Genomic DNA, 13131 nt, shown 5'->3' with positions numbered 1-13131 from the left:
CCTATATATCACTGAGCTCAGCTTCTCTCCTATCATATAACCCTATATATCACTGAGCTCAGCTTCTGTCCCTCTATCATATAAGCATATATATCACATAGCTCAGCTTCTCTCCTCTATCATATAACCCTATATATCACAGAGCTCAGCTTCTCCCTCTACCATATAACCCTATATATCACAGAGCTCAGCTTATCTCCTCTATCATATAATCCTATATATCACAGAGCTCAGCTTCTCTCCCCTATCATATAAACCAATAATTTATTGAGTACTGTGTGCAGACCATGTTTGCCCCGTATAGCTCAAACAAAAGCAATGTTCAATATGAATGCACAAAATCTAACAGCCACATCACAGGGTATAAAGAACTTTGTTAGCATGTTTTTTTTATTATTATTATTTTTTTAAGTGCCTTCCATGCATATCAGATCCGTCAGCAACAATCCCATGACACTTTTTGTAATGATACAGCACCGCAGTTTTACAAGAGTTTGTGCTGCGTCTTATTCAGCAAATGTATTAAACCGTGCAATAACAAAAAAGTATAAACATTAAAACACTGACTGTAGAACAGCAGTACGGGGAGAAGGTAGTGTTGCACAAAAAAAGAAAAAACAAAAAAAAAACAAAAAAAAAAGAGCCAAATCCATTGTCATCACATATATACAATATAGATATGTACACATAGATCATCCTCTTAATGAACAATATCAAAATAGTCTATTCCTATTGAAATCTCCTTCCTAGAACTTTGCTTCACTCCTTAGACAGGACAAATAGAAGAGTATTATTTACATGAACAGAACGTACAATGACACCGACTCACTAGGGCCACAAATGCTGGGATTAGACGGTTTTGCTGGGACAGATCTCAATTCTTATACAACAAGAGAGAAAGGGTCTGACAGGAGCAGCAGAAGTAAAGATGGCGGATCGAGCAAGTTCAATGGAAAACTCAATTGCTTTACTTAGGGGTTGAAGCAGGACAGGTTTTGCTGGGACTGAACAGGACAGATACTGTCTATAGGTAATTGGGTTAGAGATAACTATATATATATAAAATCTGGTTAGGCCAGGCCTAAAAAAAGTGGGCAGTGTTACGGCGCAACCTGGAATTTAGACAGAAAGTTTGCTGAGTTTTCCTCCGTGGGCTTTCTGTTACAATTATACCTATGGGGAAACCGCCGGTGTTTCCGTAGGTATAACTGACATGCTGCGATTTCCAAAACTGCAACGGTTTTGTAAATTGTGGCGTGTGCACACTGTGGTTTTTACCACAAAGTGGGCATGGGATTTGTGAGGCCCCGGCCTGAAAAAGCTATTGGTCACGGTTGACAAGCAGGGTTTGACGTGTGCAGCAGCTAGAGTGTGTGAATGCACCCTAAGGGCCGGGTTCACACGGGGTATTTTGGACCGGAATTTGATGCGGAGGCCGTCTCAGGTTCCGGTCCAAAATACAGGTAACTGCGACTGGATGCTGGTCGCGCACGCCGCTATAGATTATAACCTGAGGTTATAGTCATTGGATTTTACTGGAGTGCAAGTGTCATGTAAGGATGCACTCATAAGATTCGGGGGGTGAGGAAGGGGGCAGTGTGACAGCTGGTAGTGCAGGTCATATCCATAGGAAATAACGTGGCTAGAGATGACATTATAGCACCAGCAGTAGTAAAAAAATAAAAAGCTGCTGCACTAGGCCATAGAAGCGAAACCATATTATTACGGTATTATGTTACAGGGGTTGTCCGATCATTAAACGGAACACTACACAACACAAACATTTACTATTGGAACAATTTAAAAAATTCTCCTGTGTGCAGATACGACACAAAGTTGTTATAGCGCCCCCTGGTGTTCATTTAATTCTCTCCCAAAATGTCCACCAAATATGTCCACTGATGGCAAGAAGATACCGCCAATTGTATCCCCTCTGCTGTCTGTATACGAGAAACTGGGTGGTGGTTCTGAGCATGTGTGACCACGACCAAAGGACACATTAAGTGGACACTCAGAGGGAATGAAACACTAGAGGGCAGCAGACCAAATATATAAAAACAGAAATGCTTCAAAATTACGTTTTGTGTGATCTAAGGGGGTTTGTCCCACCATTAAATATAACTTGTCACTATGACAGACCTTTTCAAATGGGTTGTCCAGCCCCAAATATAGATTTCATTACATTATTTTACTATAAGAGGATTAGATAATCGTATCTGTCTTCTCCAGTATAAGCTCCCCTCCTGTCCATGGGTTGTATCCAATACTGAAGTTCAGTCTTATTGAAGAAAGTGAGCTGCAGTACAAGGTACAGCCTATGGGCAAGAGTGGCGCCGTTTCTGGATGCAACCTTTTCTTCTCTTGTACAACCCTCTTAGCACAGTAATAGTCTTACACCCTCATGATTGCTCTGCTGGAGATGTCTGGGAGCCAATGTAACACATATACTGTAGAAGAACCACACAAATGCATAAACCTCTTGGCTCGGGAGTCTGGGGGAAGGGGGTTAAAAACCTCTCCAATGCGGAAACCCCATTAATCAATGACCACAAATTCACAAAGTCCACTCACTGACAGTCATGGAAGGACGGCGCACACTGATCTAGGATTACATCTGTACACACCTCTCTACCCGTGGCCGCATACATACTGTACATTATACCAATCTAACCCGACATGGCTGGAGAGTACATGAGAAGGATATACAGTTTGCATCATGTTGTGTTAACCCTGTAATGCCATTTTAAAGGGAACCCGTATTTGAGCCATGCTCTCCTTAGGGCATAATATACCTGATTGCTGAAGTAGAAAGTGCCCATGAAATGGCCCAGCTTAAAAGTGCCCATCAGCTTTCCACTTATGGCCCTGGCCAGTAATGATTTGTAATGGGGTAGTTGAAGGTATTTGGACCTCCCCTGATCAGGGAGTGTTGGCATATCCTACCACTATGCCATCAGTAACTACCAACTGTAGAAAACCCCTTTAATTGGCACTTTAGGGTCATTTAGTGGGTACGCTGGTGCCAACTACTTCAGCTTTGGTAGTTTTTTGTGCAGAAGCCCTAATCTAAAGGGGATGAGAGGCTCCCTTTAAAATGAAATGATTGACGTATAGCAGTGTATTACCTGTATGATATCAGGCATCACATTCATGTGTCGGTGTGACGTTAGCACTAGCCTTAAAGGGGTTTTCCGGCTGCAAACTGATTTTCCATACTGGATAGGTCATCCATATGTCTGGGTCAGCTCTTGTAGTAGCCCCCGGGGTACTGCTTGCGCTCCCCGGCCACATCCAGCTTCCTGTGTGGATAGGTCATCAGTATGAAAAATCAATTTGAAGCTGGAAAATCCCTTTAAGGCTCTGGCAAATAAATACTCTGTATGCCAGGCTGTCATCACACTGCAACCCCCAGCATGTTCATACCAGGGCCCCGTCAAGGGTCACACTACGACCACAGCCACAGGTTACAGACCATCGTTACGGGCTGCCCATCTTGTACAGATTTTTTTCTTTTCCCAACCTGATGTGCAAACTGCAGAATATTCTTTCTTTTTTTATTTTGTTTTTCTACCGTTTATGTAATTATACATATATCTCTATCTTAACGTAATACGCCGGGCAGCTGGTGGCACCTATAGCGCCATATTGGACACTGGGCCTCACTGATCCAAACTGTCTGGTCTCGTTATCCATAGCAACCAATCAAAGCTCAGCTTTCATTCCATAAACTGCTCAGGAAAAATGAAAGCTGCGCTGTGATTGGTTGTCATGAGACAGTTGTGATAAATCTCCTCCTTTGTCCCGCACGCAGGCTGCCCCTGTATATTTATAAGTGAATAATTTATACAACGGAGAAAATTGTATCTAAAAGTCTTGATCAGATGACTAGGGGATATACTCTATAAATGTAAACATAATGGCGGTATTGCACAAATAATAATACAATACAGAAGCAATGAGAGGTGCAAACTGTATGGAGCAGGGATCGCACTGGGGAACTACAGATCCCAGCATTTTGTACAAGCAATGATAGCGGCTTTTCTGACCAAGTGTGAACGCTGGGATTTGTAGTACTACTCTATCTGTGGAGGCGAGTTATTGAAAAGGAGTTATACAGGATTAGAAATAGATGGCCACTTCCTTACAATGGCTGTGCTGTCTCTGTTCATGGGTCGGGTCTTATTCTACATTCACATTTCTGGTTGTCAAAGGACCAGAAGAATGGTAAAGCAATCATTCAACGAATCCGCGAAGGACCCCATTCACTATAATGGGGACAGTCGGGTGACCAGACCAGTCTGAACAGAGACTGCGACACAGGTGTGAATGTGACCACAGCCGCTTAGTTTAGCTGACGTTAATGGGGCTGGAGCTGCAGTACCACACACAACCTGTGGATAGGTGTGGCACTGTTCTTTGATAGAAAGCATCCATGGTTATCTAATCCTGCACCACTCCTTTAATAAAAACTAATGTGACATTAACAAGAGTTTTTCCCCATAGCAACCAATCAGATCAACCAATTTCTTATAAATCAGACAGCAGAAATTTCATTGGTTGATACGGTTTTTGCCGCCATGTTGTTTCAGTTCTTATGAATATAGCCCGGCATGTTTAGATTTTCATGCATGCCAGAGTCTTCACGATAGGACATGGACATGGGAAAGATTTATGGAAAGAAATGAGCCTGGTTGCAATGGATCAGACAGAATTGCAGAGTCTCACCCTTTGTATTTTAGTCCGCTAATAATTATACCAAGTAGTCGTCGTCCATCTGTGGGAACTACAACTCCCAGCAAGCCATGACAGCGGCAGGCTGGAGACCACTGGTAGTTATTATGCAATGAAGCTTATCTGACTATGGCCATTTACAGAGTGAAAAATCATGGCAGCCAAAGAAATCTAGTCCTTTCCACAAAGTCACTCCCCCATGAAGACAGGTAAATTCAGAAGATAGTATTCATGCTGGGATGTGTAGTCCTACTACAACTACATCTGACTGGTGCCTGGAAAAGAAAGGAGAACTTCAGTAAGTGACACACAATGCTACTAGAACTACTTTCTTCCCGACATAGCGCCACACCTGGCCATGGATTGTGTCTAGTATTGCAGGCTGGTTTGTATAAAAGTGAATGGGACTAAGTTGCAATACCACACACAACCAGCGGATGCTGGGGCACTGTTTTAACTGTTTCTTAAATGCTGTACAACCTGCACTGTGTAAGAGCATACACAGCAGTCTGTCAGTCACCTTTACAGAGGGGGGCACTCTTACTCACGGATAAATTTGGGCTAAGCGACTGGTTTGTTCCATCGGCAATGACAGAAGCCAAACGGCACTAGAATTATTTCCCATATGGACCTATAAGCTGTAGCAATACTGCCCTTACATAATCGGAATATTAAGGTGACAGATCCGCTATGCTATCCAGAAAGGTAGGGGAGTGGATATAAAAGTCAATGGATAACCTTTATGAAGTCTATGGAGCAACAGATCCAAACTAAAATGAGAAAGCAAACTGATCGCATATGATATCAAAAAATGCCACAGAAATCAATGAAGTAGATTACAGAAATATTTCTATACATTTTTCTGGAAACAGAACATAATGTAACACCACCAGTGTGAACGGAGACTAGCCCAGGTATACCGTCAGTTGCTCCTCTGCATCACTACAGTTTGTCAGAAGGACGTTTCCTTTATAATACTAAGGAGAAACTGACCCAATTGAAAAACTATCATCTGTAAGTTGTTCTGCCATCTGTGTCCTCAAGCCACAGGCACATATAACAGCAAAGGATGAGAGAAAGGGGCAGGAGGAGAATACCCCCCTATTGCAGTCTATGAATTGTGTGTCACATACATCTGTATTAACCGTCCCTACAGAGATAGGACAAAACCCATCCCAATAATAACACTCTGGCAATTAAGACCCAATGATCGGCATTGCACGACAGAAGCGCGCCGCCCCTTGTCATCGGATGGCGGTAGCTCTGTTACATGGCAGTGTAACAATAAAACATCCTTCAAGACACATAAAAAACAGAAGAGCGACACAATTACACTATTCCTAGCTCATATAAATAAACCAGATATAAAAAGGACTGAGAGTGCCCCAGAAATGCCACCTGTCCGGGTAGGGGTTATGAAATGCACAATGATAAGTGAAAGTGCTCGCAGAGATTCTGTCCAGATTTCAGTGTTACATTTGTGGTCGACATCATTTACCAGAAAAGCTGAACAAGCTGTTGAGAATTACAGGACGATAAGTGAGCGGCTGCAGCGTATCAGGGAGACAGACATGATCTACAATCTGCCGGGAAACTACAACTTCAAGCAGGAGATGCTGGGAGTTGTAGTGTGAGACAGCCTGTGGTTGGCAGGTTATAGAACACCGACTTATAGGGTCAACTCAGAAGCACTGATATCATGTGACCTGCTACAACAGCTTTGATTGTCATCAACGTTAGCAGTTATCGGTTTTCTCGCTCCTCACTTGGATGTCTTTTTTTTTTTTTCAGATCACATTCATGGTCACTTATACCAACAACACGAGGGGTAACAAGACAATAGAGCTATTGTATCTGTAATAGTGCTATACAATAGAGTCCCAGTCAAAATCATCTTGGATGTCATCTGCAGGAAGGGGGCGTCGTATGTGGAAATTCGTGGATGGCATCATGTGCGGTTGGTTCATAACTCCGTGGTGCCCTGTGAATTACATAATAAAAAAAATATATTTCATTTATTATATTCATGGAATACTTATTTTGCTGGTGGATAATGCGGGCAGGATGTCTCTTGCGATATTAAACATTATTTTCTTCACCTCCATAGGCCACCTGAAGGTTACAGTTTGTCTTCCCATACATTTATCTGGACACTATCCTGAGGAAGTTTCATCCAATGTCTAAATAAAATGTCATATGCTGCATAAAACTATTTATCGGATGCTTTATGAATTATTGCAACGTGCTGCCCAAATTCTGAATATGCTGTTCCAGATAGAACAGGTTAAAGTAAGTGAGCTCTGGACTCTAAAGCAGAGGCCCCATATTGGAGAAACGCAGCTTTTTTTTATTTTGCTTTTTTTTTTTAAGCCAAAGCCTAGAATGGCTACAGAAGGAATGGTAAATATATAGGAAGTTCTTATACTTCTACCTTCTGCTCAATCCACTCCTGGCTTTGGCTTAAACAAAAGCAGCAAATTTTTCAACAACAAAAAAAAGCTGCGTTTTCACAACGTGGAGTTTCAGCCTAAATGTACTTTCCCATGTAATAAAGGTTTGATGGCGCGGATTTACTAATAGTGTCTAAATTTTAAACAGTATAAAGTTACACTAGTCAGTTCAGGGCGGGTTCACACCTGTGCCCATGCGCATTTTAAGAAATCCAGCTGGGTTTCCCATCTTCTGCCCCTAGAAAATGGACAGGGGATGGAAAACCGGCAGTCAGTTCTCAAACCCATTCTAAACAGTTTTTTTTTTAAACTGGACACAGAGTCCTGCATGTCCGACTTTGTGTCCGGTTAAAAAAAAAACAAAACGGTTTCGCCGTGGACAGGTACAAAACACTCACGGGCGCTCACTTTTCAAACCCACTCACTTGAATGGGTTTGAGAACTGATTGCCGTGTTTCCGTCCCCTGTCCAGTTTCTCGGGGCAGAAGACAGAAACCCAGGAGGATTGCCTAAAGCGCGCACGGGCACAGGTGTCAACCCGCCCTCACACACTGTGCCAGTGTCTAATTCTGTATGATAAATCTGGCGTATCGTTACACTGTCTAGTCTAATATCTCACAACTTATTAGTAGTCTTAGTTTTATTTAAAAATGTGCCAAATTTTGTCTTGCAGCAGCAAACCCCAGCCCAAATATCTATAAAATGTGTAAATATGGTGAATGGCTTGTCAGTTTTTTTGGCGCAACTTATACCAGAATTCTGGGGAATTTTCCTTAGTAAATTTGCCTCGCTGTCTACAAGTGCCTGAAAATGTCAAATTATTAAAGAAATTTATTAGCACATACAAGCTGATCACACGATTGATAAAACTGGAATCACATGAGATCAAGGGACATGACAATTTTTTAAAAAACTAAAAAGAATACAATACACACAAAGGGTTGTACTTGATTAAAAAAAATGGCTGCTTTCCTTCAGAAACAATGGGATATGGTCGAGGCTGAGCTGCAATACATGACATGACAAGAGGTGGCGCCCTGATGGGAAAGAAACAGCTAAAGATTTCTAATCCGGTTTTAAAGCTTAAGGGGTTAATGCCAGGGGGGACAAGAGATTGTATTCAACTGCACATCAAAGAGAGATGAGAAAGCGTTTAGTGTTACCTTCCTCACAGTGCTCTATAGACATACCTGACAAGCCGGATCCTGTAGTGCCCATAGGTGGTATATGAGTATAACCTGGGGGTCCCATCATTGATGTCGGAACATTTTGCCTGGAGTCTAGATAAACATTTCCTGGTGAATAGAGAGAAGAAACTATCTGTCAGCTACAGCCGTCCTATATCTCTTATAGGATAACAGTCTTCATAGCTGATTTGTCAGAAGTTTTACAATAGGTTGCAGTGCAAACAAAAACTAAACATGCCAATGTGGGATACAGATAAAAAAGGGGGTGGCTAGAAGATCATTGATGTATCAGTAGTGGCTCACTGATCTTGCACATTGTGACCGCTGATGGTCTGTATTAGTTTTGGCAGAACCAGCTGACCATATAAAGTGTATAGGGGCCTAATGGCCCTCCTCCAAAAGAAAATTTTGAGGGAGGTAAGCATTAGGCAGCTCAATTTCATTTGACCCACAGCTATCTACAGTATATGGTCAGGTTTATTACTGCGAATCTTTGTATTTCTGGACGGCTTAAAAGGATTGTCCAAAAACTGATCACTGTGGGTGCGGCTTCTCTAAGCTCTAGCTACCCGCTTGTGACACCATTTCTAAATGGGTTTTCAGAGTTCTACATGGGTGCAGTGAGGACATGCCTGTATGTATCATGTCATTGCTGCAGCCATCACTGGTCTTAGCAGCCATGTGCCATAAACCACTTGTCAGCGAGTGTCTACAAAGTGATGTGGTGTGTACAGGCACATAACTTCTTCAGATAGGAAGATTAGGTAACCCCATAGGACTGGGGCATTGAGGGAGAAAACTTGAGTCACTTTTTTTTTTTTTTTTTCTTTTAAAATAAGGGCGGGTTCATACCTGCGCTCGAACTCCGTTATGCAGGTTTCTGTTTCCTTAATTTGAATGGGTTTGAAAAGTGTCCGGCCGTGAGCGCCGGTGAGCTTTTTGTGCTCTCTGCGGCAAAACAGTTTTTTTGTTTTTTAACTAAAGTCGGAAATGCAGGATTTTGTGTCCAATTTAAAAAAAAAAAACGGTGTTGCTGCGGAGAGCACAAAACACTCACCGGCGGGTATTGAATGCAGGTTTCCGTCTTCTGCCGGCAGAAAACGGAAACCTGCATGACAGAGTTCGGACGCAGGTGAACCCGCCGTAATGCGGATTTGTCCCATGCAGATAACTGGGTCTTTAAGAAGCTGGACCTATAATGATCATTCACATTACTGCCAAGGCTCATCCAGGCAGCGAGGCTAATATGTCCGACTGCCCTATATCTGTCATGAAAAACACTGAAATCCCAAACAACAGGGATGAGAACAGAACCTTAGAAATGAATTCTCCACATTCTTACCTGTCCCAAGGTGCTGTGTGGGTTTCGTATTATGCATGTTACCATGACATACAGGTGACTGGACGTTGCTCTGTGGGTGGATAAACCCGGTATGATTGAAGAATTCGCTGAGCGAGGAGCACAGGTCTGCAAGCTGAACCTGATCCAGGGACCAGTTCTTAAGATCCGCTTGTCTCATACTTTCCATTAAACCTAAGTAAGAGGGAAAAGACTTGTGTGTTATAAAATTGACAATGAAAAAAAATCTGCCTTCCTCCCTAAAGAACATAAATCATAAAGCAGACTCTTGTATTGTGCTAGTACCCTGTCTGTTTCATATGGAGCACAGATTCTCAGTTTAGTATCTACAGTTGTTACTTCTTACAGTGTAGCGTCTGAATAAAGGAGTCCATATTCCTTCTAAACTCAAAGGTTCCCCTGAGCCGAGCATGCATGTGTTCTCACTGGGAGGCTGCTCTCTACAGACATCAAAAGGAGTGCGCGCTGAAATTAAAGATGCCCAAACCTTCTCTCTACATCATCTATGGGGGTGCTAGTCATACACAGAAAATAACCAGCAGGTTTTACCAGAATTTGCCAAAAAGTCTCAGTTGATCCATTCAGTGGTTAGAGTATTTCCATATGCAAGGTCCCAAATTATGCTATATACTTGCAAGTCACCACTAGAGGGAGCATTCTGCATACTATCCTAGGCTCTGTTCACATCTGTGTTATAAATGGAAACCACAGCTTGGTACTGGATCCATCACAAGAAGGACACCAACCCAGCTTTTAGGTCCTGACAGGTTATTGCACCATGCGCCTCCTAATGGAGGTATTAGAAGGCCAGCATTATTTGGAGGATTTGGCTACCCACGCTCGCTGCTACCTTATATACAGACTATACATGCAATAACTATTTCTCCAGACCCCGACTGGACAAAACAAGAAGTAGCTCACTCTTCATTGGTCAGGAAGCAGTTAATAGCCACAGGTATACTTCTGCATATGTAGTTTATAGTCTAATTCGGGATCCTTGCCCACTCACAGCAGTGCTGGAACATGGCCCCTCTCCTCTATACATGATTTGCAGGCACATGACTCTGAAGAAGTGTCTTAGATCACATTTTACGTGCCATTACATTCGGGAAGGATGAGCAAGCGTTTATGGAAACCTAAGCAGTAAAACGCGGAAGTTGTAAATTCAAGATCCCACGGTAGGTGTATATAATGCATAAATCTGCTGTGGAGAAAGGTCTATGTGATATACAGATGTCAGAGGAGCCCTTGTATCGCAGTGTTTGTTATGGACACTACACAAGACCTGAACCTTTAGTCTGCCAAATCTCAAAGAAAGAGCAGCAAACACCGCCGTTCATTCCTGGGACGCTGCTCCTGTTCCAGAGACGCTGTGCTATAAATTGCACACTGGTTTAGATTACAAATGGACAACAGATGCATAGTAAAGAAGGCCGGGGGAGGCAGCCATTTTGTGAGCTGAACCAACAAGTTCCACAAATAAAGATCACAAGTGCTTAGAAAGCAAAGACATCACTGCCATTTTCTGTGAATCATTGGAAATTCAGATTTATTTCATTGAGGTTCTTCTGGGGTTATCCAGAATTAAAATAATGGTGTGTTTTATGTCCCGATGTCACTCTTGTCTATAGACCGTGTCTGGTATTGTAGCTCAGCGCCATTTATTTGAAGGAGCTTGACCCTACTTGTTAAAGGGTTCTTCTCATCTTGGGTATTTGTGGAATATTTATGGAATATCCACAAGATGTGCCATAAATATAGGACTCCAGCCTAAAGTCCTGGTTATTTTCAGACGTCCTGTATAAGTCAATGGAGAGAGTTGCACATATATGGCCACCTCTTCATTCTGTGCAGCTGCACCACAAGGTGGGACCGGCATCTTTTGGGTATTTATGGCATTTTTCGCCATAAGTAACTGATATGATACTTCCCCTTTAATTATCACCACCTCAAAGTTCAGTGGAGGTTCGCTCATGGAAATGTCCTCTTGACACCAAGAAATGATAGGAAGTCAGGTGGTCAACCTCAACTTCATATGGTTACTGCTTGGATAAGGCTAGGGCACTGTGGATAGAGAGAGTCAGCCATATCTAACAGCAAATGTGACTAATGTGACTCAGGCTTCTTAAAGGGGTTGTCCAGTTTCAGCAAATAAATGTTTCTGCTTGCATAATGAAAATTTATACAATTTTCCAATATAATTTCTGTATCAATTTCTCCTGATTTCTAGATCTCTGCTTGCTGTCATTTATTCTGCTTACTTCCAATGGATAAAAATCAGTCCATGGTTAAGTGATATATAGTCCCTGGTCATGTGATGGACACACAGGTGCATGGCCCATTATAGTCACAGCTCAGTAATCAGATATCTGCCTAGTAATGAGCTGTGCAACTGTGTGCTCATCACATGACCATAGACTGTATATCACATGACGATGAGCTGTACATCACATGACCATGGACTGTATTATTGTGTAAGCGGCCACAGGAAAATTGCCGTGGACATTCGCAGTTGGCTCTGCCCAAGGTCCGACGGCAGAGCCAACTACGCATGCCTAGAAGTTTGAAGCCAGCATCGGAAGACGACACAGGAAGAGGCCGTTCCAGGCGAAGATAGAGGCAGCGCTGGAGAGTTCTCTCGCAGCATTGAGGACACTCCCAGTGCTGTGAGAGAACTCATTTGCATACAGACGAAAACCGGCGGTGCGGAGAAGACATCTAAAGGTAGGAGAAGAATAGCCTTTCTTAAGGCTATTCCTACTTGTTAGGGAGAAAAGCCAGCAGCCAGCAACCTGACACTGATCACAGAACACGTGGATAGCGAATAAATGTCCTACATGGGACAACCCATAAAGGCAGACGTTTGACATCCAGTTCATTACATGTATTCATTATAATGGGACCAAAGCTTGATACCTTCTGGGCACAGGGAAAGTATACGCAGTAACTGTATATAGCATCTCCCCATGACCACATGTGGCTATCCCCACTGGTTATCCCCTTTAAAAAAACTGCACTACATGTGGAGTCGTACACAGAACTTACCTTGGAACTGGGAGAGATCGACATCCGACCAGTTGGCACTGCTGGCAATACGGCAGCTTTCTTTGAGCATGTCTAGAGTTGAGTACCAGTCTGGAAAGAGAGTAAAAAAGACAACCAGTTATGCAGTGATATTGCCCTATATCTTGTCTATTGGCAAAGCTTGGTTAATACCCCCAGGAGCAGAAATGCAGTCACTTCTTGACAGAAAAGGATTTATAATAAAGTGGTTGTCAAAGATGAGAAGAAAAAAAAAATCAAAAACACACCAGGTTTTGCTTGGTAGTCTGCAATACCAAAAACAACCTTTAGACACTTGTGGCACTGTTCTAGGAAGAAACCAGACATGTATTTCTATTCC

The 13131-nt window shown here is 42.6% G+C and overlaps 1 protein-coding gene across 1 annotated transcript in view; it reads right to left on the bottom strand.

Moving 5' to 3' along the window:
• Positions 1–385: 385 nt before the first annotated feature.
• Positions 386–13131, bottom strand: part of FOXJ3 (forkhead box J3) — a 72372-nt gene continuing 59626 nt past the window's right edge. The window contains exons 10-13 of the mRNA XM_075279889.1: positions 12774–12863; positions 9711–9902; positions 8372–8476; positions 386–6712 (exon numbers count right to left, since the gene is read on the bottom strand). Coding sequence (XP_075135990.1) covers positions 6597–6712; positions 8372–8476; positions 9711–9902; positions 12774–12863 — 503 coding nt within the window. The 3' untranslated portion in view covers positions 386–6596. The remainder of the gene's footprint in view (positions 6713–8371; positions 8477–9710; positions 9903–12773; positions 12864–13131) is intronic.

This window comes from Leptodactylus fuscus, chromosome 6, assembly GCF_031893055.1.
Source record: "Leptodactylus fuscus isolate aLepFus1 chromosome 6, aLepFus1.hap2, whole genome shotgun sequence".
Lineage (NCBI taxonomy): Eukaryota > Metazoa > Chordata > Amphibia > Anura > Leptodactylidae > Leptodactylus > Leptodactylus fuscus.
Note: the sequence above shows the minus strand (reverse complement) of the source record. Positions and strands in the feature narration are given on the sequence as shown.